Source organism: Myotis daubentonii, chromosome 9, assembly GCF_963259705.1.
Source record: "Myotis daubentonii chromosome 9, mMyoDau2.1, whole genome shotgun sequence".
Classification (NCBI taxonomy): Eukaryota; Metazoa; Chordata; class Mammalia; order Chiroptera; family Vespertilionidae; genus Myotis; species Myotis daubentonii.
In genome coordinates, this window is record NC_081848.1 from 61,035,018 (window position 1) to 61,061,417 (window position 26,400).

The window sequence follows — 26,400 nt, forward strand, 5'->3', positions numbered from 1 at the left end:
ACCTCAGGCCATGCCCCCTGCCATGCGGGGCTTGATGGGGGACCTCAAAGTATACCGCCTAGCCTAGACCAGGCCAGGGGACCTCAGGCCATGCCCCCCACTCCAGCGCTGGGCTGGGTGACATCAGGCCACACCCCCTGCCCTGGCCTGGGGCAGGGGACCTCAGGCTGTACCCTCTGCCCAGCGGGGCTTGACGAGGGTGGGGCTGGCTAGGTCTGGATCTTGCCCAATGTGGGTGAGGCCGGCCGGGTCTGGGTCTTGTGCGATTTTGAGGCGCATGTGGGTGAGCAGGAACTTGACTCTGGGTCCCATGGCATGCCCCAGTATCTGACAAGTGGAAGATTTTCATATACATTTTACTAATATTCTTTCATCTCTGACATTTCTATTACAGAGAAAGGGAAAATAGCAATATTAAAATATTTCCTCTAATTAATTCCCTTTTAATGTGCATGAATTTTGTGCACTAGGCCACTAGTTAAGTCATAAAAATCTCTTAATAGTAACTTCTGTGTGTATGCTTGTGTGTGTGTGCACACATTTGTCCTAAACCCTGGGTAGCTCCCATATTACAGGCACTATTCAAAACACTAAGAAATAAGAAAACAGAATAATTTCTTGTTCTATGATGAAATCCAGTCTTAATTTATTCAAGAAGGATGTCCATTGCCAGAGCACTTAAGGCTTGGTTGTTTTTCTCACCTGAAAGTTTGATATCCAAAGAATAGCCTGGGAAACAGTCATTTTATTTGAGGTTATAAATAAGTTATAAATAGACATTAGACATCCTTGTCTTCTAGCAATGGCAACTACACAAGTCTACTAACCAATAAGCAAGAAGTATGTGGACTGTGTAGGTCTACGTGTGTGTATGTGTGTGTTTGTGTGCACACGCATGCACGTGTTGCCTTAGAAATGGGTAATCTTCTCAAATGCCACATTGTCGTAGCTTTTGTCCTTGGGATCGTAGCCTGGACTGTGGACCAGGCTTTCTCTCCTGAGTCCATTCTGTAAGACAGATTCAGTTCCTTGTTTCCAGGTACTGCCATTCTCAAGCGTTTCCTGAGGAAAGGGGAAAGGCACATATTAGTGAAATCGTCTTGATGTATTCAAAAGCAAATCATGGGACTGTTACTTAGGCCTCCTGATAAAAAAAAAATGATATGTACTGGTAAATATGAAAGTATCACAATTAACTGACCCAGGGCACTTCCTAATTGATAACTTTGATGCCTCAATCCATGTAGGTACTATTTCTAGTGATGATACAATCAAAAAGAATAATTTAGTGAGCATTTACAGTATGTCATGTGTTGTGTGAAAAAAATATATATATATATATATATATATATATATATATATATATATATATATATCTTATTAAGCAAACCTGTGACATAGTGGCATTACCTCCCAAGGAGAGAGAACCTGTGTCTCCGATAGTGGTATGGTGGGGGCATAACTGGGTACCTGTATACAGATGCTCTTATACAGAGGCTGCTCGATGCTACTCTTCGGCAGCGGAGCCTAATAGTGACATGCTACATGTTCCCTCCCACTCTCAACTCAGCCTTGGGGCCAGAAACTGCCTGCATCAACAGAACTTACCATTTATTTCAAGAAAATCTTGCCCAGAAAGATAAATATGTAAACTGCTTGATAACTTGATTCTTTCCTTCTAGAACTTATTCAAAGTCCACTCATCCAAACAATAAACGGCTCAGCCAGCTGCCCCCTCAGCAGAATAGGTTTCCTCCCCATTCGGAACCCCTGTCCAGATGGTGCGCATCTTACTGAAGTAACTGTTCACCTCAGCTTCACTTCATGGACATGTTCTTACGGTGTTTTGGGGGAAAGGAGAACAATTGACACCTTAGTCAGGGGTCCTCAAACTTTTTAAACAGGGGCCAGTTCACTGTCCCTCAGACCGTTGGAGGGCCGGACTATAGTTTAAAAAAAAACTATGAACAAATTCCTATGCACACTGCACATATCTTATTTTGAAGTAAAAAAAACAAAACGGGAACAAATACAATATTTGTATTTGCATGTGGCCCGCAGGCCGTAGTTTGAGGACCCCTGCCTTAGGTGATGTGGTTAGGGTGAGGAGTCCCCCTCTTAGAATGCTAAAAGAATGAAATGTCTGGGACTGAAAGGATGATAATAAACTCTATCTAAAAAGGAAAAAAAAAATACAACACGTCTGCCATCAGTCAAGCTAAAAGGATAGACACACATAAGACCAGCCACAAATGTAACGGAAACATTGCTCCCCTCAAGGTTCTGCACTTGTCAAATGCCACAAGAACTTTCTAGCGGTTAGTGCTTTTTAGCCCATGCTGCTGCAGACAGCTTTGTTTTCATACTCGCTTCCCTTCAACCGCTCCCAGAATCCTTCAGCAGCAACCCAAACCCAAAATACATGCCGATCTCCCCTCTTGTTGAGGGTGGCATTCCCTGGCTCCCCTAGAGTGCCCCCCATTCTTGCTGCATCAAGTCAGTAAGTCTAATTTGGCCTAACCACAGGCCTTGGTCTTTGGATGATGTGATCCAGATAGTACCTGGACAGTGTCTCTAGCCCTGCCTGGCCAAAACACAGTTCTCAGTGGGGTGAGAGCAGTGGGGAGAATTCGTGTAACCTGCTGCTGCTTCTCTAACAGAAGAGGTGCCCCCAATAAATCTTACTTTATATTCACGCTCCATGGAACTAGAGATGTTTGTGCCCAGGTTGTGCTGCACAGTCCATCCCAGTTCTAAGATAAAAGCTGAAGTTCAGAGAGGTTAAGTAACTAACCCAAGGAAAGTAAGACATGGAACCAGGGTTAAACCCAGGGCTGACTCCAAAGCCCGTACTTTTCACCACTATATGAGACTGTGCTCCTATTTTATCCCTTTTCTGGCATTCATTTTTATATTTTTCCTACAATTCACCCTCAGAAGGGTTCAAAGGAATTTTGGAAATAGATCACTTGCCAAGACAACAATTTAGCCCAGAGGCACATTTAACTACAACACAATTACTTGCTTAAAAACTAATTGGCTGAGCCCTAGCTGGTTTGGCTCAGAGGATAGAGTGTCAGCCTGTGGACAGAAGGATCCCAGGTTCTATTCCAGTCAAGAGAACATGCCCGGTTGTGGGCTCAATCCCCAGTAGGGGATGTGCAGGAAGCAGCCAATCAATGATTCTCATCATTGATGTTCCTATCTATTTCTCCCTCTCCTTTCCTCTCTGAGATCAATACAAATAAATAAATAAAAGCTGTAAAAAAAGAAAAAAAGCTAATTGGCTGAGATAACTGAAGTTGAGACCCAGGTTCCTTCAAGTTCTAACACTCACTGCCTTCCCTCCACACATCTGCTTGTGCAGATGGTTTAAAGGGGCAAAAGGGAATCCCTTTGAGCCAGTGTCTATTTTCCAGAAGCTTAACATCAGCTCACCTGCTCTGACCCACGGTCATGCTGTACTCCACACCAGCACAGTGTTTTATATTCCTTAGACCAAAAGCAAAATAGATTGCAGACGGGTCTGATTAGCATTGGCTGAATATCTTTGCCACTCTGGTGTCCTGTAAATGAAAGAACAGATGGATTAGGTGGTTGCACCCTTCCAGGACTTCCTTTGAGGACTGAGGCATCCTCAACTTGAGAAGCAGGTCATGACTTAGTTTGCAAGGTAAAATCAGGCCTGGCTAGTTAATAGACAGACATTAGTCACTGATCAAAGTGGTGGGAGTTGGTTTTTAAACATCCACAAGCTGTCAGGTTAGGCAAGATCCTGGCTATAGAGTTAAACAGAGAGAACACATTTATGTTAAAATAGTTACTATGGAAAACTTTACTACTAGTCCCCTTTATAGGCCAACAGAAGTGATAGCAGAAATTATATAATGTCTTTCTTTAGGAAAGCTCTCAGTTTTGAACCAAATCAGATATATAGGGGAGATATCTATAAATATATGTTACATATGGTTAATCATATATATGTTATATATATGAATCATTATTAATCATATGTATTAGATATATATGATTAATCCTATATAATAAAGAGGTAATATGCAAATTGACCACCACTCCAACACAAAAGATGGCGGCCCCCATGTGGTCAAAGATGGCCGCCCCATGTGGACACAAGATGGCCTGCAGGGGAGGGCAGTTGTGGGCGATCAGGCCAGCAGGGGAGGGCAGTTGGGGGTGACCAGGCTGGCAGAGGAGGGCAGTTGGAGGCAACCGGGCTGGCAGGGGAGGGCAGTTGCAGGGGATCGGGCCTGCAGGAGAGGGCATTTACAGGTGACCAGGACGGCAGGGGAGGGCAGTTGGGGGCAACCAGGCCAGCAGGTGAGGGCAGTTGGGGGTGATCGGGCTGGTAGGGGAGGTCAGTTGGGGGCAATCAGGCCAGCAGGGGAGTGGTTAGGGGGCAATCAGGCAGGCAGGCAGGCAAGCGGTTGGGAGCCAGCAGTCCTGGATTATGAGGGGGATGTCCGACTGCCCATTTAGGCCCACATGGATCGGGCCTAAAAAGGCAGTCAGACATCCCTTGAGTGGTCCCAGATTGGAGAGGGTGCAGGCTGGGCTGAGGGACACACGCCCCCCCCTCCCCAGGCCATGAATTTTGTGCACTGAGCCTCTAGTAATTATATAAAAAGGGATTTTTTTTTGCATGTTAGTCTGGAGAGTAGATATATTTCCCTAGGAAGAGGGGATTTTTGTGGTGGATCCAAAATCACACCAGTTAGCCAGCTACCAAGACCACCAATGCATGAAACTAGGCCATGTCTTCCTTGGCCCCAAAGAGAAGACCTAGGTACCCAACCTGTGAGGAAGCTGATGATTACTCCAGCAGCAATGCATCCCAGGCAGCCCACTGCACTGTAGTAAAGGTAGGAGATCGAATACCAGGAGTCAGCGATCGCAGGCCTGTGGAGGAAGTTCACAGTTCTGTGGGTTCTGAGGTTACCATTCACAGTGCCTTAGAGAACTGCTGAGGGTTCGTTTTAAGGCCTGGCATCGCTCAAAACCCCAAAGCTTAACTTTTTGTCATTTGATTATTTTTTGAAAACTCAAAGCTAGACAAGTTGTGCTTTGTAGCCCATCTACCCCAGGATTACACATATTGCTGCTGAGTTGCAACTACAATGAGAACTATGCTTTCCATTTATTTTGTATTATTTATTCTTCAGACACTTATTAAATCCAGATTTAGTGCCAGAAATTATGACAGGTACTGAAGATTAAAAGATGAGCAAGCCACAGTCTATATATTGGAGTTAACAATAATAAAATGGAGTGGCAATGCATTGGTGAAATAGACACAGAGGATTCTGGGAGTATTAGAAAGGGTATAAAACCCAGGATGATGTGTGAAATGACACCTTAGTGTATTTTCAAAGAATGGTTAAGAGTTAACTAAGTAAAGAAAAGAGGATACTATAAGCATAAGCAGTAAGGAAGAAATAACACGGTAGACCTGGGAACTATAAATATTGCTTGTCCATAAGATTTGTGGAGAGAATAGGTCTAAACTAGATGACACTCAGAAGCAAATGAGAGCAAGATAATGGAGTTCTCATACATTATATAGAAAGGATCACCTCCTCAGGACCACAGTTAGATGTGAGAATGCACACTTACTAGAGCCAGGTACAGTGCCCCTGCCTTGCTCTCTCTGCCTCTCTCTCATTCTCTCTCCCTGTATACAGATAGATAGATGATGATGATAGATAGATAGATAGATAGATAGATGGATAGATAGATAGATAGATAGATAGATAGATAGATGATAGATAGATGATAGATAGATGATAGACAATAGCTAGAGTTTAATAGACAGATATAATTTAATATAGAGATATAAATATAATATGATTTAATAATGTTTTATCCTAGCAAAGTCCCAGTAATTATTACCTTCTCTAAGGATTGTAAGAAATCAAGACATGACAAGTTACTAACTTGTTCAGCGTGGATAAATCATACAACCAAAATCCAAACCAGGTATTTCAGATTTCAAAGTCTATGGTCCTCTCCCTGCACTACATTATCTCCTGTATTTTGGTATTTAAATTACTTATCCCAGCTAGAAATAGAAAAGACAACCCTTTGCTAAGCCCTGTACAGTTTGAGTTAGAAACTATAAGTTTTCAGCACTGCTCCCATCTCAGTAGTATGTCCACAATCATTCTCCATCTTGCCCACAAAGCTATTCTACTCAGAGAATTTATTCTTTTAAAAATACTTATGATCTTCATATTCTATTTTCAAACTTTTCACTATTTTTTTCTAATTTGCACTCATACTCCAGCTAACCCTTCTGTCACCTTTACTGTTCCACCCTGGAATATAAAGCAATAGATATCTACAGAAATCATGCATATCATTACTGTGTGCTGCCCAGAGGGAGTCTCACAGGAAAGCAAAATTGGTCTTGTCTTGCTCCTTCTTTTAACCTGGTGACCCACCCTCTGGGATTTACCTCTGCCTTTGAAGTCACCATACCTGCTGGATAGCGCTGGAGGCACTAACTCCGTCACATTTGATGGGACACACTGGTTTGTCGACAAAGGCAAGGGCCATGTCTTGGAGGCTGGTGCAGGATAAATGAAGGCCCCAATGGCCACCCAAAATGCCAACGCGATTCCAGTCAGAAGGCCGCCTAGTGCACCCTTGATGAAGGAAAGGAAAAGTTAATGGCAAAGCCATTGAAAGCATAATGAGGTGAGGAATACTGTGCCTCAGAGATTCTGGCTTTCCACCCCAAATCTCAGCCACACATTCTGGAAACAGCGCACTCAAACTGCCTTCCTTCCAACTCCCTCGACACGGCTTTATTTAGAAATAACTGGTTCCTTAAATGAAAATATTGGATAATTTTATAGTGATTATTATATTTCAATTCCTAGCAGGAATTTGCTTCTCTCCATTTGGCTTCTTTCTCTCACTTATCACTCACTTAAAACACTGTCAAAACCTCAGTTCCCAGTAGCTGAGTTTCAGACGTTTTGGAAAACTTCGGATAATGGAGACAGTTATGGTAATTTATCATTAATAGTCATTATGAGCTAGAATACAGAAGCTCCACTCCCATATGCTCTTCCAAGTGTTTCTGGCAGAGTCTCTGATTCCCAGGTTTGGAGTGTTGAGTCTAAGTTCTAGCATGTGTATTTACTAGCCCTTTCATTGCAGGGTTATATTTCTTGCTAAACAGTAAAAAGTCACCCTTTTTTGTAAAGGAAACAGTTGAACAGAGACCAACACCACTGGAAAACAAAATCTCGGTGCTCCTGGCTCTCCTGGAGAGCTGAGCCTTCTCTGGGAGAGAAAGCAACTTGCTGGTTTCTCTATTTACTCAGAATAAAGCTTCTCCAATAACAGCACTAAAATGTCCCTTTCACCATTATTTGAGAAAGCTAAAGCAATGTATGCGATTTGAATAGTTGTACCTTGGTCTGACTAGAGGTCTGCAAACTTATATTATAAAAAGCCAGCTAATAGCATTTTAGGCTTTGAGGATCATGCAGGACTGTCACAACTGCTGGGTTCTGCCACTTAGCATAAAACCAGCCATAGGCAATATGCAAACAAAGGAGACTGGCTGTGTTCCGGTAGAATTCATGGGCACTGGAATGTGAATTTTATGTAATATTCATGTGTTACGGGACATTCTTCTTCTTTTGATTTCCATCCAACAATTTAAACATGTCAAATCATTTTTAGCTTGCAAGCCACACCAAAAAAAGGAAGATGGCTGGATTTGGCTTGAAAAGTGCAGCTTGCTGAGGTCTATAGGGCCTACCAGAAAAGGGTGAGTGGACTTCAATAGAAAGTTCAACCCTGGCTGACTTAGCGTAGCTGTCTTGAAAGCCATGTTGAGAAGAATTCTGAGGTTGCATCCACATTCTGTGGAGAGGGAGCCAGGACTGATTAGTAGGATACGCCATGGCCAATGGCAAGGGGAGAGGTGATACAAATTTGTAGTATTTATTATTTTCTATCCAGAACAAGGTAGTTTTCCCAACTAAATAGAAGGGCCATAATTCACTAACATACATAACAAAATAATTTTTAGACTGCATTAAAGTCTTATATGGCTAGTTATTAGTTCTTTTGTGGCTAAGAGATTGCCTTCCTGCCTCTGTATCTCCAAGGATATACTTATCCTTGTCAACCTTGATAGCAGAAAAGTTGATGAAAACAAAGTATCTTCTAATAAGACTGCAAGGGAAGTAGTGCAGATTCCTAAATGTTCCCTCCTGTCCAATCTCTTTACCTAGCCTCATAAGATTTATCTAGAATAATGGTCAGGTGGCCACAAAGATCTAATTAGGTATACCATTTGATCAGGCATTCTAGCACCCCATAGTATATTAAAAATATGCATAGAGTCAGGTTTTCTGCAGACTTTCTATATCCTATCTAATAAAAGAGAAACATGGTAATTGGCGTACGACCGATACCTTTTTCATTGGCTAATCAGCGAGATATGCAAATTAACTGTCAGCCAAGATGGCGGCCGGCAGCCAGGCAGCTTGAAACTAACATGAGGCTTGCCTGCCTCAGTGACGGAGGAAACCAACGTTCCCCGCCTGCGGCTGCAGGCCTCTGAGCTGGCAGTTTAAGAAACTCTGTAACAAATACGCCCAACTTCAGCCAGCAGATTTGCAACATTGTAAGCAAAGGCCAGAAACCTACTTTCAGCCGGAGGCCTAAGAGCTGGAGCCAAGCCTCAAGGTAAAGCTGGCCCAGAATTAAAAAAAAAAAAAAAGGAAAAAAGGAGCGTTTGGGAGTTCAGTCACCCCCAGCCTGAAAACAGCCCTCAGCCCCTCACCCAGACTGGCCAGGCACCCCAGTGGGGACCCCCACCCTGATCCAGGACACCCTTCAGGGCAAACCAGCCGGCCCCACCCGTGCACCAGGCCTCTACCCTATATAGTAAAAGGGTAATATGCCTCCCAGAACCGGGATCAGCGGAGCCGCGAGGCCTCCCGGCACTGGAATCAGCGTGACAGGGGGCAGCGCCCAAACCCCCTGATCGCCCTGCGGCTCTGTGTGTGACAGGGGGCAGGGCCACAACCTCCCTATCCACCCTGCTCTGTGCCTGATATGGGGGAGCTCCCCCCCCCCACGGGCCCTGCTCTGTGTGTGACGGGGTAGAGCCATAACCTCCCCATCAGCCCTGCCCTGAGTGTGAGAGTGGCGGCGCCCCAACCCCCTGATCCGCCCTGCTCTTTGGGTGATAGAGGGCAGCACCCCAACCCCCTGATGGGCCCTGCTCTGTGCGTGACAGGGTACAGAGCCCCAACCCCCCTGATGGGCCCTGCTCTGTGTGTGACAGGGGGTTGCTCCACAACCTCCCCATCGACCCTGCCTTGAGTGTGACAGGGGGTGGCACCCCAACTCCCCAATCAGCCCTGCTCTGAGCCCGACCAGGGGCTGCACCTAGGGATTGGGCCTGCCCTCTGCCACCCGGGAGCAGGCCTAAGCCAGCAGGTCGTTATCTCCCGAGGGGTCCCAGACTGCGAGAAGGCACAGGCCAGGCTGAGGGACCCCCCCTCCCCCCCCGAGTGCACAAATTTTTGTGCACCGGGCCTCTAGTATATATATAAATGGCAATAATAAAAAACCAGTAACATGCTACATTGAAAAGATTATATTTAAAATAATTTTAAATTTTATATTATTTTTCCAAATAGATGTTCATTTTGAGTTATACTTACTACACAGTCACCCAACCAATATTTACTGAAAGACAACCTATTAGTTTGTCAGCTAGCCAAACTAAAAAGATTCAGCTCTCAGAATATGCAGGGCTCATCTCCACTTTCCTCCTTAAATTAGTTCATTAACTTCAATTAGTTATAATTTAGGTACAAATATAGAAAACATTTACATATATTTTTGAAGTTTTAAAAATTTTGTTTTAACAAACTATTTCTGAATTTATTGTACATTTTAAATTTCATTTGTGAGCCCTTACATAAGGGAAGACAATGTCAACACTAAAGAATCAGCTTGGGCCCTCGCCGGTTTTGCTCAGTGCATAGAGTGTTGGCCTCCAGACTGAAGGGTCCCTGGTTCAATTCTGGTTAAGGGCACATGCCCGGGTTGTGGGCTCGATCCCCAGTAGGGTCCACAGGGCATGTGCAGGAGGCAGCCAACCAATGATTATCTCTCATCATTGATGTTTTTATCTCTCTCTCTCCCTCTCCCTTCCTCTCTCTGAAATCAATAAAAATATATTTTTAAAAAATAATCAGCGTTGATGCCACAACATTTGTTATTTCAGGACCATCTCTTTGTTTTCTGCTTCTAAAATGGCTTCACTGAAGTCAGAGATAGGAGGGCTCGGGTTTTGTTTAGTTCCATGGAAAGAAGCCACTGTGTTGTGTTTTTGTTTTGTTTTTTCCTGGCAAAGACAAATTACCAGGACAATTTGAGAGAAGAGAGAGGTGCAGGATCCTTACCTTCCAGTTCACAAAAGGAAACACGATTCCCAAGGTGAACAAGCCCAGCATTGGCCCCCCACACATGCCGTGGATGCTGAGCGCAGCCTGTGGAGAAAGCACATCAATATCATGCCTTCATGAACCATAGGGGACCGCCTTTTTCTTGCACTTGGGATAAAATGCAGTCCTAGTCTTGCCCCGCCAATGTGGCTCCGTGGTTGAGCATCGGACTGTGAACCAGGAGGTCACGGTTGGATTGCTGCTCAGGGCACATGCCAGGGTTACAGGCTTGATCCCCAGTAAGGGGCATGCAGGAGGCAGCCACTCAATGATTCTCTCTCATCATTGATGTTTCCATCTCTCTCTTTCTCTCCCTTCCTCTCTGAAATCAATAAAAAATATATGTAAAAAAATTCAGTCCTTAGTCCTGATTGTGCCATTTATTAATCACGTGTTTTCTGGAAATAATTTCTCCCATCTGAACTCAATGATAAACATTGTGTAAACAGAATAAAAATACAGACATATGTCCTAGGGATATATTTACTGATACAGCTCCCAGGGCAATGGAAACTAAGGAGAAAATAAACAAATGGGACTACATCAAAATAAAAAGCTTCTGCACAGCAAAAGAAACTATCAACAAAACAACAAGAAAACCCACTGCATGGGAGAACATATTTGCCAATGCTATTTCAGATAAGGGTTTAATCTCCAAAATTTACAAGGAACTCATACAACTTGACAAAAGGAAGATAAACAATCCAATAAAAAAAAAATGGGCAAGGACCTAAGTAGACACTTTTTGAAAGAGGACATTCAGAAAGCCAAGAGACATATGAAAACATGCTCAAAGTCACTAATCATCTGAGAGATACAAATCAAAATGACAATGAGGTAGCATCTCACACCTGTTAGAATGGCTATCATCAACTAATCAATGAACGACAAGTGCTGGCAAGGATGTGGAGAAAAATGAACCCCCTCGTGCACTACTGGTAGGAATGCAGACTGGTGCAGCCACTGTGGAAAACAGTATGGGGTTTCCTCAAAAAGTTAAAAATGGAACTCCCATTTGACCCATTGATCCCACTTCTAGGAATATATCCCAAGAAATCAGAAACACCAATCAGTAAGGATATATGCACCCCTATGTTCATAGCAGCACATTTACAATAGCTTAGATCTGCAAATAGCCTAAGTGCCCATCAGCAGAAGAGTGGATTAGAAAACTGTGGTACATCTACACAATGGAATACTATGCTGCTATAAAAAAGAAGGAACTTTACCATTTGCAACAGCATGGTTAGAACTGGAGAGCATTATGCTAAGTGAAATAAGCCAGTCAGAGAAAGATAAATGTCACATAATCTCACTCATATGTGGAATATAAAGAACATCATAAACTGATGAACAAAAATGGATCCAGAGGCAAGGTGGCACTGAGCAGACTGTCCAATCTCAGAGAGAAGGCGGGGGAGGGGGGGGAGTTAGAGATCAACCAAATGACTTGTATGCATACATATTAGCATGACCAATGGACACAGACACTGGGGCAGTGGGGACTTGCACTTGGGGGTGGGAGTGGTGGGAGTTAATTGGGAAAAAAGGAGACATGTAATACTATAAGCAGTAAAAGTTGTTGTATTTTGTTAAAAATAAAATAAAATAAAAATACATACAAACAAACCTGTGTGTGTGTGTGTGTGTGTGTGTGCATGTGTGTATGCACAGGTAACTATGATTTTTAGAAATAGGTTTTCTCAAGCTAAAACTCATTGATTTGTTTGTATTTTCTATTTTATCAAAAAAATTTTTATATAATATACCAAATAAATATACCTATAATACATTTCATATCTTATATAGTTGATCAGCTTTTTGAGCAATTGTATTAAATTTTTTAAAAACATGTTTTTCTTGATTTCAGACAGAGTAAGGGAGAGGGAAAGAGAGATAGAAACATCAACAATGAGAGAGAATCATTGATCAACTGTTTCCTGCATGCTGGCTACTGGGGATCGAGCTCCCAACCTGAGCATGTGCACTGACCAGAATGGAACCATGCATGGGTTGATGCTCAACCACTGAACCACAGTGGCCGGGCACAATTGTGTTTTGATAATGATTGTCTGTTACCCTGCCTCTAACATCTCATTCAGAACACCTCAAGAATGTTAGAGCACTAAGTTGAGGTATGGTGGGGAAGCCATTGGGCACGCATATCCCATATCCCACTTTTATGGCTCCCCTTTGCAAACTAAGGGAATTTGACAAATGCATTTCCACGTCTCTTAGTCTCTAAGGTATTGAACCCAGAGAACTGGCAAAATATTTTCATTAAACCAATTTGCTGTCAATCTACAGCTTGTTCCCTGGCTTTGTTGAACATACACAGGCACTATCATGCAGGCAGTGAGCATGTGCACATACACACAGCTGTGTACCTGAGTCCATTATTAGTTTTTAACAGTTTCCTCTTCTGCAGATAATTTTGGTTGAAATTTTACATGCATGTCTAATTTGGACCTGGCCTCAGAGGGTGTATTGGAGGAATAGGCAAAACCTTAGCAAAGACATGGGTAAAATATTGCTATGAAATAAATGTGTCTTTTCCTTCTTTTATTACCTGCACAACGCTACCCATGAAGGACGCAGCCACAGCCATGGAGGTACACATCACGCCAAATAAGATACCTGAAAGGAAAAAAACACCTCGTTACCATTATCCAAACTGGCTTTGAGGGGTTTCTTTAGCTTCTGCCCAGGACTCCCTTTGACAAGGCCCTATCGGAAGGGATGTCAGTGAGAACCATCCTCCCTTCTCAGTCCTCACAAGCCCCATGAGGGGCTTTTAGGAGATTTTCTCCCCAGAACTAGCTCTCCTAGGTGAGGCAGAAAGAGCTAGAACCTAGCTAGTGTCACATACTTTTCTATCCAGGACTCAAGAAGAAAACTGTCATGTGAAAGCAACATGAAACTATGGAAAGGGCGCTCACAGAGGCTAATCCAGACTAAATTAGTGGGAACTAATTTCAGTTCGACCAACCAACAATCACCTGAAGAAGATACTAACCTCTCTGGGATTCTGATAGTTTTTCAACTTGGAAATCACTAAACGTCTATATATTTTACCTCAGAGGTTTTGCAAATCTGGAAAGTTTCCTGGTCTATTTCCCAATGGTATTTATGCATACTATCCTTATGGTATATTGTGTAATGAATTATTTGTTTTGCATATCTATGTTGGAGAACCGTGAAGGCCATCAGGTACCATACTCTGGAGGACCTTGAATGGTGCCTCTAGCATCATAGGGTCTTGCTGAGTGAATCGGCATATACGTCTTAGTCATCTTTTAAAGAAGATGTATTCTTTTAAATCGTCTTTTAAAAATATATTTTTAGTGTATTTTTGTTTAAAAATCACCTTAAGAGTACACTTAATAGCCATAAAATAAAAAAGAGGAAAGAGACACAGAGTTGGAGATAGACCTAGAGGAAACACAATGACAGAAACAGAGAGAAAATGATTTTGCTCATTCTGTTTGAAATTCTCTCTCAGCTAAATATCTAGCTCAGTTTCCAATGTGACTATTAATTCAATTTTGTCAGACACTTTACTAGATGCCAGTGCTATACAGTCAGAACTTGACACCTGCCCTAAGGATCTCTCATTCTAAAACGGGACTACATGTAAATACATTAATATATATCTAACAGTGTCTGGTACATAGGCAAGTACTATGTTTTTGCCAATATTATTATTTATTATTATTATATTCAGGTTTAGTACATGGTAGCTATGATCAGGAACTCACTCAAAATTAAATCAGGTTAGCAACTTTTATGCTGTATTTCCCAACTTTTCAACCCAGAAAAATAAGGAAACTCACAAAACACCCAAACCAAGTTTGATCAATAAACACATTTCAGAATTCTAAAATTGTTCCTGTTATCTTTAAAGATGATAGATTAGATTGCAGAAAACAATGTTTGCCCTGATTTTGTGTTGCTTTATAAATGAGGACAACATTACCTTCCTGAGGAAAATCACAAAAGATATGTTTCCTCTGGACTATTGATTACCTTTTTGCTAGAGTAGACAAACAGTTATGTGTTCAAGTGAGAATCTAGGCAATCACCCCTCAACCCAAGAATTCTGCAATTCTGTGCTGACTAGAGAATTGATCCAGCCTCCTTTCCCAAAAATCTTTATACTTCCACCAGATTGCAATCAATAGCAACCTGCAAGTCAGGGAGTTTAGGGAAATTGGTGGGGGTTCTGTAGAGACCAGGAGTACATGGGCCCACAGACAAAGCAGCAAATGTGAGAGGGGAAGGAAATAAACTCCACAGTCGCAGTGAATGCTGTGAGTTTTCCCAGCGCTGCCATCAGCCAGAGGATCAGACAGTAAACCATGGGCATAAAGAAACTTGTACCTCAATCCAGCATACTCATAAATGTCTGCTAGAAATTGGGGTCATACTGGGAGCAATGCCCATCCACGTGTTATTAGCTCTAATTCATTATGCAAGATAGTAAATAGATCCAGGCAATTCAACTAACCAGATAACAAGCATCTTGTCAGTGTTGATCTCTCCTTGTTCAAGCATAAGTAAAAAGAAACAGAATATATGCGATTCATGGCAAATACTTTCAAACAAGGGAATAAATATATTCATCTAAATGCTCAAGTAAAGACTATGCTTCCTGGAAATAATTTACCGTAAGAACCAGAAAAGAAAAGTATTTAGAAACTGTTTGGCAATCTCAATATGATGCAACAATATGTAAACTCAATGAAGCAAATAAGAAAAGGGCAAGAGGAAACAAATGAGATGAAAAAAAACAAGACAGGGTCCAACATCTATCTATCTATCATATATATATATATGAAGATGGACTCAGGAGTAATAAAGAATGAACACAAGAAAATAAAAACCATGATAGTTGACCAAGCACTTCCACTTTTATGTATTTACAAAAAAAAAAAAAAAAAGATTGTACTAAAGTATTCATAGCAGTTTTATTTATTATAACTTCAAACTAAAATAGCCCAGGTCTACCAATAGAAGTAGAAGTTTAAAAACCTGTGGTACATCCATACAATTTCAAACTACTCAGCAATGGAAAGGGATGGACCATGGGTACACATAGAAAATATGGATTAAACTCAGAAATATTATGTTGAGTAAAAGGAGTCTTACAAAACGTGTGTGGACTGTGTGATTCCATTTATGTGAAATTCTAGAAGAGGAAAGTATCAGAATAATGGCTGCCTCTGGAGGGGAGTGGGAGCAGGGATTGACTGGAATGAGCAAAAGAGGACTTTCCAGGGTTATGCTAATGCTTTACATCTTTAATGGCTGGATCACACAGGTGTATGAATATGTCAAAACTTAGCAAACATATAACTAACATGTGTCCATGTCATTGTAGAATGAAAGATAGATTTTGCATTAAAGACAACTTTAAGCAGTTATTGAATTCTAGTTAATAATATGAATGCAAAAATTTAAGGGAAATGTATTTTAACATGCTGATTAATGAATGGTTAGAGATCTGGATGGATATGTGAAAAAGTAAGTTTGGAAAGATATTAATGGAGAATTCAGGTGGCATATATATTGGGAATTCATGGTAAAAGTATCCAAACCTTGCTGCATGACTTAATTTTTATAGTAAAATATAAGGGACAAACAGAAATAGCACAATTAAAATTATTATTGTTAAACTTTATTTTGTGGAGAACTCAAAATTGACAGAAAAAAAACTTGATTTCTTTAAGTGTGCAGAGCCAAGTTTTGGAAATAGGAGGAACACTGAAGGAAATGGAGAACAAATAACCCAAATGAGAAGAATGTTTGAGAAGAAGGAGATGATTAAACTACCAGTATTAGCAGGCAATTACCATACTTACTAGAAAAACAATTGAAATTTTGAAAATCAATAATAGTTGGGGAAATGGCAATATATATGCTTTATAAAACAAAAACAAACAAAAAGATATAGCTTTTCCACATTGATCATAAATAGTTTAGGAAATGTGGGGAAAGCATCTCATTGATAACATCAATGAAAGAAGAAAAAAAGAAGGAAGAAGAGAAAAAGGAGGTGGAGGAAGAGGAAGAAGAAGAGGAGGAGGAGGAGGCGGAGAGGAAGTCAAGCAGGAGGAAAAAAAAGACATGGGTATAATTAATATCTGGAATCAAAAATGTTATATTATTAAATGGAAAAAATAAATTATTATTTAGATGTAAAACTTAAAAAATGTCAATTCTTCCCAAATACATTTTCAGGTTTAATGCAATGCCATGGGGGAGAGTACAGGTAGGTAACGTGCAATATATTATTTTAAAGTTAATCTCAAAGAAAAACTACATGGAAATAGCCAATGGTTTTTTTTGTGTGTGTGTTTTTTTAAAAAGATAACAATAGAAACATTTTTAAATTTTAAGCTAAAAAAAGGTGACACAATTAGTAGCTATAATTTTTCAAGTTCATATGTTTTCCAAAATACCTACATTTTCTATAATAAGTAAATACGCATATAGCTTGTTTATATTTAGAAGTAAAATGTATAAAACTATAATTCAAGATAATAAGTGTTATTGTGATTAAAAATATAATATGCAATTATATGATTAAACAAAGAGAAATTCTTATTTGGGGTGAGGTTACTGGGAGTTGGGTAATGAAGGATTCTTTAGAAAAGAATTTGATTTTAGAAAGGGACTGGCCACAGTGATCAGAGTATCTTCCCATGTAGAGGAACTAATATGATCAATGCAGAGCATAATCAAAAGATGCTGATCTGACGAATCTGAGATGTAGGCTAAACACAAAAAGAGGTTCAAAATAAGGATGGCCAAAATCCGTTTGGCTCAGTGGATAGAGCGTCGGCCTGTGGACTGAAGGGTCCCAGGTTCGATTCCGATCAAGGGCATGTGCCTGGGTTGCAGGCACATCCCCAGTAGGGGATGTGCAGGAGGCAGCTGATCGATGTTTCTCTATCGTTGATGTTTCTAGTTCTCTATCTCTCTCCCTTCCTCTCTGTAAAAAAACAATAAAATATATTTTTTAAAAAAATAAGGATGGTGAAAGGTAAGCTAGCTGGTACCCTCCTGGTATCTTTGCAAGTATAAGAATCTATATGTGAGATTCCTCATATGTCCTGAATAGCATGTGCAGGATTTTGACATGTACCACAGGTACATTTCATGACATGGAATTAAGACCCCCTGGCTATACCTACATAAGCCTTTACTGATCCAGGTACTCAGCTTGTCGGAGAGATGGGGAAAACAGCTCTTGACAAAATCCTCAAAGGTCACTGTTGCTAAGGCATTGATGCTGGCAGCCACGGTGCTACAGGGAGAGAAAAGCGAGAACACAGTTCAGGTAAATAAAGCTAAGCCACCAGCTTGCAGTTTGCCAGGGCAAATAGACAAGGGCTCTAGGAAAAACAGAACTCCTGGGGAACCACATAGCCTATCTACTCACTCTTCAACGCTGCTTCTGTGCTTAATGCTCTTTTAATTCTTCCACAAAGTCCACTGAAAAAGCTAGCTTTTCATGTTTTAACTCCAACTAATTTCTTTTAATAATATATTAAATGAGTTAGCAGAGAGTAACAGAGATTGTGTATGTGGGTGTTTGCTTGGGTGTGGCAAGGTGGGGACAGCGTAGATTGGATTTAAAGCAAGAAGTGGTGACTGCCCTAACCCAGGTGTCAGTTCACTTTGCCATTCAGTAATGATTCATTCATTCATCAATACCGTTCATGCATCTGTTTATTCATGCTGGGCACTAGGCATACAATAGTGAACAAGAAAGACAAAGATCTCCCACTTCATTTGGCCACAGGGAAATTTAACAACCAATTAAGTAATTGATAACAATTGTAAAAACTGTGACAAAGGAAAATAACAAAGTGCTATGACAACATGTCTCTCAGAGACCTAAACCAATATGAAATTAAAAGATTCTCCCCTTAGGAATTGATGGTTACGGTAAGCACTGAAGACACCCATGCATATTGGGGAAATGATGTTCTAGAACAAAAGTAAAATTACATTTAAATTCCTGAAAGCTCCTTGCATTCAATAACCTGGAGCCATGAGAGTGGCTCGTGTGTAATTAGTAAGGGAGTAAAAGACAAAGGGTAAGACTGGGGTGGAGCCAAAGACCTAAACTTGAAAGCTCTGACTTTCCAATCAGAATTCAGTTGTATGGCCTTAAAACTCACTTAGGTGACAGAGGACCTGAAAGTTGTGGTTTTCTTTGTGGAATGACATGGAATCTTATTGAATTCCTTATAGAGACCAGGAATATCTCAGCCAGAGAATAGATAACCATATTAAATTCACATGGTGCAAAATCACAACCACAAACCAAAGTTCTGAAACAGAAACAAGCTAATGAATGAAGCCTGGCTAGCTATTTTCAGTTTTCCATGGACATTCATCAGTAGTTATTTTGTTATCCTCCATCGCACATTTGAAGACTTGCTATAGCTGCACCAAAGGTATGAAAGAAAATTCAAACTTTTTCTTCTTTGATAATGCAGAATAATAGAGCCATTCATTTTAGTTTGAATAGTTCTAGATCCTCAAAAAATTAAAAATGGGACTTCCTTCGGACCCAGGGATACCACTTCTAGGAATATATCCAAAGAATCTCAAAACACCAATCAGAAAGAACATATGCACCCCTATGTTCATGCAGTGTGATTTACAGTAGCCAAGATCTGGAGGCAGTCCAAGGGCCCATTAGTAGATGAGTGGATAAAAAACCTGTGGTGTGGTAGCCCGGCTGGTGTTGCTCAGTGGTTGAGTGTTGACCCATGAACCAAGAGGTCAGGGTTCACTTCTGATCAGGGCACATGCCTGGGTTGCGGGCTCTATCCCCAGTGGGTGGCATGCAAGAGGCAGTTAATCAATGATTCTCTCTCATTATTGATGTTTCTATCTTTCTCTTCCTCTCTGAAATTAATACAAACATTTTTTAAGAGCTGTGGTACATTTACACCATGGAATACTACTTGGTTGCAAAAAAGGAAGGACAATAGTTTGGTGAGGGCCTAGAGAGGGAGAGGAGGGGTGGATGGAGGTAGGAAAAGGGGGCAGGGGAAAGGGTATCACCTAAAATAATGTCAACATTAAAATTTTTTAATTAATAAAAGACAGTTTGCCACTGACAGTGGGTCCTTGCAGGTGCCTAGTGAGTGTGGTGCAGGCCTGACAACTTCCCTGAAGCCCCAGTGGTGGTGAATTACTTATTTTTTAATTTAAAAAATAAATGAAAATAAATTACAATTTGCAAAAAAAAATAGTGCACTTGAACCTATATAATTGTATTAACCATTGTTACCCCAATAAATTCAATAAATATTTTTAAATGTTCTGAAAAAAGAAACAGTGTATACAATATGATCTCTTTTTTGTACACTAAAAGGTATATATGTTCACATAAGTAAAAAATGTTCTGATTTGTTCATAAGAAATCATTAACACTGACTAATATAGTGGGTTGTGACAAGGGGCTTGAGGTATAACATATAAAATTTTTACTTTTATGATCTGAAACTGCTAGAATTTTGACCCTGATAAAGTAACTATGTTAAAATTGGCCTTTAACAATTCTGTAATTGATTCTTTGCAATTGAGCTCCAAGAAAGGAAACAAGACTTTTCCCACCAGCTGAGTCTCTGCTTCATAAAGGGACATAATATAAACCTTCTAAAATATTTCTCTGAATAATTTTGAATTTAGAATAATGTCTACATGTGGAGGAAGGCAGTGGGTCTGGCTTAAAGGAAAATAATGACACTATCTTACTGTTTTAGAGCATTGCTCCTAACACAGTTGCCCCTTCAAATCATTATCTTCTCTCATCTGAATTAAGACAAATGCCTCCTAACAGGTCACTTACTTGCAACACTCATGCTTTTATTATAGTCCCTTCCCCACATGGAAAACTGAGTCTTAACTGTATGACATCACTCATTCCCTTGCTTCAAACCTTCTAATGCCTTCCCATTTCATTTGAAATGCCAACTCTACCATTTCATGAAGGTCTCCATGATCTGATGCCTGCACACCAATTCAAACTCATCCTCATCTGCTCTCCTCTCCTCTCCTCCCTGTTTCTTATGCTTTAACTCTTCTCTTCATTCCTAAAATATTCTATGCAGTTTCTCTTTGGGGGTTGGGGAGGGACTTTGGAATTTGCTCTTCTACCTGCCTGTACAGGCTCCTGCCCATGCTCTTCAATACCTGGCTTTTTCACATCCTTTAGATCTCAACACAAAAGTCACCGACTCAAAGGGGAGATCCCTAAAGACCCTATTAAAAATATAACCCCCAGGCCTCACGTCTCTCTCAGATATCACTCTGTTATTTCCTTTAAATTATTTGTCATTATCAAACTATATCTAGTTTATTTTGTTCACTTATATATTGTTTATCTTCCATGTCAACTAGAATGCAAACTCCATATGACAGCAATGTCAGTCTTGTTTCTGCACAGTATCCCTACCTCCCCACTGTCTTCAACTGTGTCTGGCATAATATAAACCTTCTAAAATATGTGTCTGAATAAATGTATGGATAATTTTGTATTTAGAACAATGTCTACATGTGGAGGATGGGTGTTATTAGCTGCCTAAGTGTGCTATTGAAAATGGGGAGAATGGATTGCAAAGGAGAGATATGCTGAAAGATAAATGCCACCGAGTGAGCTGCCTTATGATAAGGTGATGTGAAATTATGGGAGAGCGGGCATCAGACAAGATTGAGAAAATAACCAGAGAGGTCTAGTGTAGGCTCATACCTAGGCTTACATGCTGCCCCTGCAGTTTACTATGACCCCTTGGGTAAGTTTTAGCTACCTTGCTAAATTTCCATTTCTTACCTATAAACTGATGATAATATGAGTAAAGTTTCAGTTGCATGTAAAGTGTGGCAACTAATGAGCAAATACAAATAAAGCATTTAGCAGGGCAGTTGGCACACAGTAAATACTCAGTAAATACTAGTGATCACTACCACCATCTCCTTATCATCCTCACGGTCACCATCATTATCATCACAGCACTAACCTCAGAGTTCCACTGAAGGCACAAGCCACAAAAAGTCCTGGTAGCCCAGGCATCGTGGCAAATATCTCCATGACAAAGTACGGCATCAGCTGGAGAGGAGGCAAACAAGATAGGATTAGTGGTCTCATCAGCAGTGTCTGAAATGTGAGAATGTAGCTTTTTAGCAAAAGAAGGTGAAAAAAAATACAAAAGTAATAATAATAGAGGAGTTTGCCTGGACTAAGGTAGCTGCATACTAGCAAATGATGTTATGATCAATCCAATTCCATGGACCTGAGGTCCAGCTGTAGGGGCATGGAAGGGGTAGAAAGACAGTATTAGGAAAAAGGGCTGGACAAAATTTAGAAGGTTCACAAATTTAAAATTTTTCTTCTTTTGTAAAGTATGATATTTTTTGTTTACTGTTAAAGTTAGCAATTAAATCCTAGAAACAAATGCTTAAAACAGGTCTTTAGCCCAGCTGGCATGGCTCAGTGGTTGAGGAACGACCTATGAACTAGGCCAGTGGTCGGCAAACTGTGGCCCCTTGAGTGTGGCTCTTCCACAAAATACCACGTGCAGGCTCGCACGTACGGTGTGATTGAAACTTCGTGGCCACACTCAAGGGGCCAAAGAGCTGCATGTGGCTCGCGAGCCGCAGTTTGCCAACCACTGACCTAGGCGGTCACAGTTCCGTTCCAGGTTAGGGCACATTCCCCAGTTGTTGGCTCAGTCCCCAGTGGGGAAAAGAAAGTGCATGAGGCAGCTGATCAATGATTCTCTCTTATCATTGATGTTTCTATCTCTGTCTCCCTCTTCCTTCCTCTCTGAAATTAGTAAAACTATGTTTTCAAACAAACAAACAAAGAAAACCTCCAGGTCTTCAGAGACTCTAGGTGTTATAGTTGTACTTTGTAGCCATATTTGTGAGAGAGAAGTCCCCATAGGATACAGTAAGACAGTTGAATATATAGGGGATCATATTGCCCACAAAGGGAGGTTTTTAAAAATATTTTAAATAATTTGTTTAATCCTCACTTGATGATCTGTTTATTCATTTCAAGGAGAGGAAGGGGGAGAGAAAGAGAAAGAAAGAAAGAGTGAGAGAGAAACATCAATCTGTTGCTTCCCACACATGCCCTAGCCAGAACCGAACCTGCAACCTAGGCATGTTCCCCGACTGGGAATTGAACCCACAACCTATTGGTAGCATTGACAACCAAACCCATTCATTAATACCACCTTCCTCCCTCCTCAGCCTTGTCCTAGTTCCTGGCCTTGTCTTCAAGGAAAAGGTGAGGTACCTTCTTTTTACATGTTTATTCCCTTATATTAGAACCACATATGTGGTAATATACCCAAGAGGAGAGGAAAGCCATCTAATCTTTGGGGTCTGGAAAGTGGTTATAGATCCAGGTGAAAAAGATAAAGACTCCAACATTACCCATCAATGGCTAAACACATGCTCGTTTCAGCCATTGCCCAAGGGAACATGTACCTGGTCCGGCGCTGAGATAATGCCAGAAGTCCAAGGGTCGCAGTCTTTGAAGTAGGAGTACATGATCAAGCCAGAGAAGACAGCACACACCAGAATAATCCAGAGACCCACCAGGTTGAAGTACAAGGCTCTAGAGGAGAACACATGGGTCTATTGGTAGCCTCTATGCCACATTATTGGGAAGGTCTCCACCAAACACTCACAGTAAAATTTTGGGGCACCTTTTTGTTTAAAAATAAAATTCTACAGTCTTCAAGAATTATTACATCTTATATTTTTGCTTTTCTGTGTGTTTGACATTACATTTTTTAGACTGATTACAAAAGTTGAATGAAATAGATTTTTGATGGATTTTCTTTTTGAAATTGGGAGTTTTTCTGCAAAACCTCAATGTGTGGTGTGAGATCTATTTTCTTAGATGAAATTTCATATAACAATCACTCATATATAGCTTCAAGTGATGTTCCTTCCACTCAATTAACAAAACTGTCAAAAAGCCAACTTATATTTTAACATATTTCCTTCCAGAGGGATAGGAAGATAAATGTAGGCATATATAAGTTTTGGAAATACACACTTTGGAGATCCATTCACATGAACGTTGAAGTGTTTTTTAAAGAGACAATAGAAAGTATGAAAAGCCCAAGGTCATTTTACCTATCTTTTTTGGGAGCAATTTGTTTTATTCTGTGATACACAGATATGTTTAATGATAATTATGCATATAATTTTGCAGCATTCTGTGGTTATTTTGCATTTATGACTGACCTTTGAAAGTCAATTACTCATTTTCTTAATCTCAGAGGAGATTTGAAAGTAGGCTAACTTTACATTCGTCTGAGAGAATAAATCTCAATCTGTCTCTAGTTGCAGGGACCAGGAGAACAACACTGAGCATTTTCTTGGATCCACTCATTGTTTGAAGGGAATTAAATCCACCCACATTCAACTGTAAGGACACACATTCATTTCAAAGTCCCCTAAAACCTGTGCTGTACAGCTATACCTAACTTTCACAAAACCCTTCAATCAAAGTATTTATTTATGAAGCAAATAAGTTAAATAATTATCCCATTGAAAAGTTTTTATTTTACATCATTTACATTAGCAAAGGGTCTTATCTCAAAAGTTGCTTCCTTGGGAGTTGTCTAGCCATGTTTACCTTTGAGTTTTGTTTGTTTGTTTTTATTGGTAGGGGTTTGAATTAGAGATAGCCTTTTGGGAATACAATTGATACATAAGGTGACCAATACTTATGTATGGCATTGGTTGCACTCTCACTATTCCTCCATCCAGGCAACTCTGTGTACCAGCTTCTTCTGAGTACGTGGGATATAGCAGTGAGCACACAGAAGCCACCCTCATGGAGCCAGATATTCTGGGACTGGAGGCAAGTAATAACTGCTGACATCAATTAAATAAATAAGATTATCTTTGATGTGATAAGAAATATAAAGAAAGTAAACAAAGGCAATGGGAATGGAAAATAAGTGACTGTGCTTGGATGTGCTGGTCTGAGCTAGGAGATGGGATGGCATTGAGAAGGGTCTTATAACCTACATCAACTCCTCCTACCCTCAGAGCACCACTTCCTGCCAGCAGTGCTAACAGATAAATGATACCTTCAATTCTAGCCCAATTTAAAGCAGAATTTTAAACGACTGTTAATTTTAGATGAATATCAAGATCAAAGACACATTTGATCTTAACTACATTTTCAGAAATTCAGCTATTTGATAAAGTGATGATTATGTGTGTAGAGGATTTATTAATACTATATTATCATAGGATATAAGTATCTTACTAGTGAATTGCTGAAACACTAGATAATACTTTCACTTCTGAGAATGTGTGAAACATGTAAAGTGATATATTCCCTTTTAGAATGCAAGTTACAACATGGTAAACCATGCCCAGGCAATTTTATCTTTTTTTCAGTCTACCTAAGAAACTGTGCATTGAAAGTACTTTAAAATCAGTTACAGGAATATTCATAGCGACTGATTCTCACTCTAAGAAAAGTTGAGGGCATCCTGACAAGTCAGGGGAGTCTGGAACCTTGGACAGCAGCAATGGGGATATAAGCTATGCTAGTTTGTTTCTGTCAGTTTTGCAAAAGAGTGTGTACCTTCCTTTGGTCCCCACTGGAGAGCATGGGCTGGCTGGCAGGGACTGGAAGAGGCTTGACAAGCTGTGTGCCTGCTGGAGTCCTTTGGGGTGAGCAGGCCTGGCAAGGATATCCTGGCAGGACTTGGAGCACCGAGAGCCCCATTCTGACCTGCCTCATTACCTTGGGCTTTCTTCTTTTTCAATCTCCCCTTGGACATTTTAAAGGTATAGCCATGCTGAATCAAATCAGTGATAAAGGTCAACTTGTCACAGAAACTGTAAGAAATAAGTGCTGCTTACCTCTGCATCACTTACTACCCACACCTAATTTAACCTAGTTATTTCTCAATAAATGGAGGCAGGAAATGATGGCGAGCAATGGCAGACAGACTATTAAGGTCAAACCCCAGCTCTGCCACTTCCTTGCCAAGATGGGAATAGTAATGCATGCTTCAAAATATTGTTGGAAGAATTAAATGAATCTTTCTGTTTCTCTGTCTCTTTTCTACACACACAACATTAGGAAGCATATGATGAGTACCCAATAAGGGCAGAGAAAACATAGAGATGTTTCTTTATTCGTAACTTACAGCTTGGCATGCTTCTCTGTTTTGCAAGAAATGCATCGCTGGATGGTTGACTGATTAACTCCGTAGATCCCGAGCCACGTAAAAGTTCCTCCCACGGAGATGGTCCAAAAAGTGTGCCGCCTGAGAGGATCGACATCAAAGCTACGAGGCAGGGAGAAGTGAGTGAACAAAGATTTGTTTTTTTAGGGGATTAGATCATGCAGCTAAATCTTTATAAAACATGGAAAAAGTAGCATTGGACATACTCAATTATGTGTAGTCGAGATCCATTTGTTGATAACTCTAATACTTTGTAAAATCCACCAGCTTGAGCCGATCCTTGAATGAGGACTGTTAAGAAGCCCACAATCATGACCACCATCTGGAATGCATCTGTCCACACCACTGCCTTCAATCCTCCCTGAAATGGAGAGAATGGGTGAGAGTTCTAAAAATGAAGCCTGCAAACTTCCATCGCTGTAAATATGAGCCATATTTCTTTCTTTCTTCTCTCTTCCTTCCTTCCTCTTCCTTTCTTTCTCCCTTTTCTTCTTTCTTTTTTTCAGCACAGTTGCTGAGCCCCTTTTATGTGTCAACTATGATGTTAAGCATGGGATGAAGAGGGACAGATTTCTTCCTTAATTTCAGAGTTTAGGATCCAGTGGGAGAAGCAGATACTAGACAATAATGTAACATTTTAC

At 40.6% G+C, this 26,400-nt stretch overlaps 1 protein-coding gene across 1 annotated transcript in view; it reads right to left on the reverse strand.

Moving 5' to 3' along the window:
• Positions 1–615: 615 nt before the first annotated feature.
• The window catches only part of SLC5A12 (solute carrier family 5 member 12), a 36,843-nt gene continuing 11,058 nt past the window's right edge, over positions 616–26,400 (reverse strand). Inside the window, exons 5-15 of the mRNA XM_059709172.1 lie at positions 25,966–26,120; positions 25,721–25,861; positions 23,022–23,151; positions 21,545–21,633; positions 17,699–17,811; positions 13,072–13,139; positions 10,461–10,547; positions 6,496–6,662; positions 4,814–4,917; positions 3,439–3,566; positions 616–1,062 (exon numbers count right to left, since the gene is read on the reverse strand). Of these exons, the coding sequence (XP_059565155.1) occupies positions 910–1,062; positions 3,439–3,566; positions 4,814–4,917; positions 6,496–6,662; positions 10,461–10,547; positions 13,072–13,139; positions 17,699–17,811; positions 21,545–21,633; positions 23,022–23,151; positions 25,721–25,861; positions 25,966–26,120 (1,335 nt within the window). The 3' untranslated portion in view covers positions 616–909. The remainder of the gene's footprint in view (positions 1,063–3,438; positions 3,567–4,813; positions 4,918–6,495; positions 6,663–10,460; positions 10,548–13,071; positions 13,140–17,698; positions 17,812–21,544; positions 21,634–23,021; positions 23,152–25,720; positions 25,862–25,965; positions 26,121–26,400) is intronic.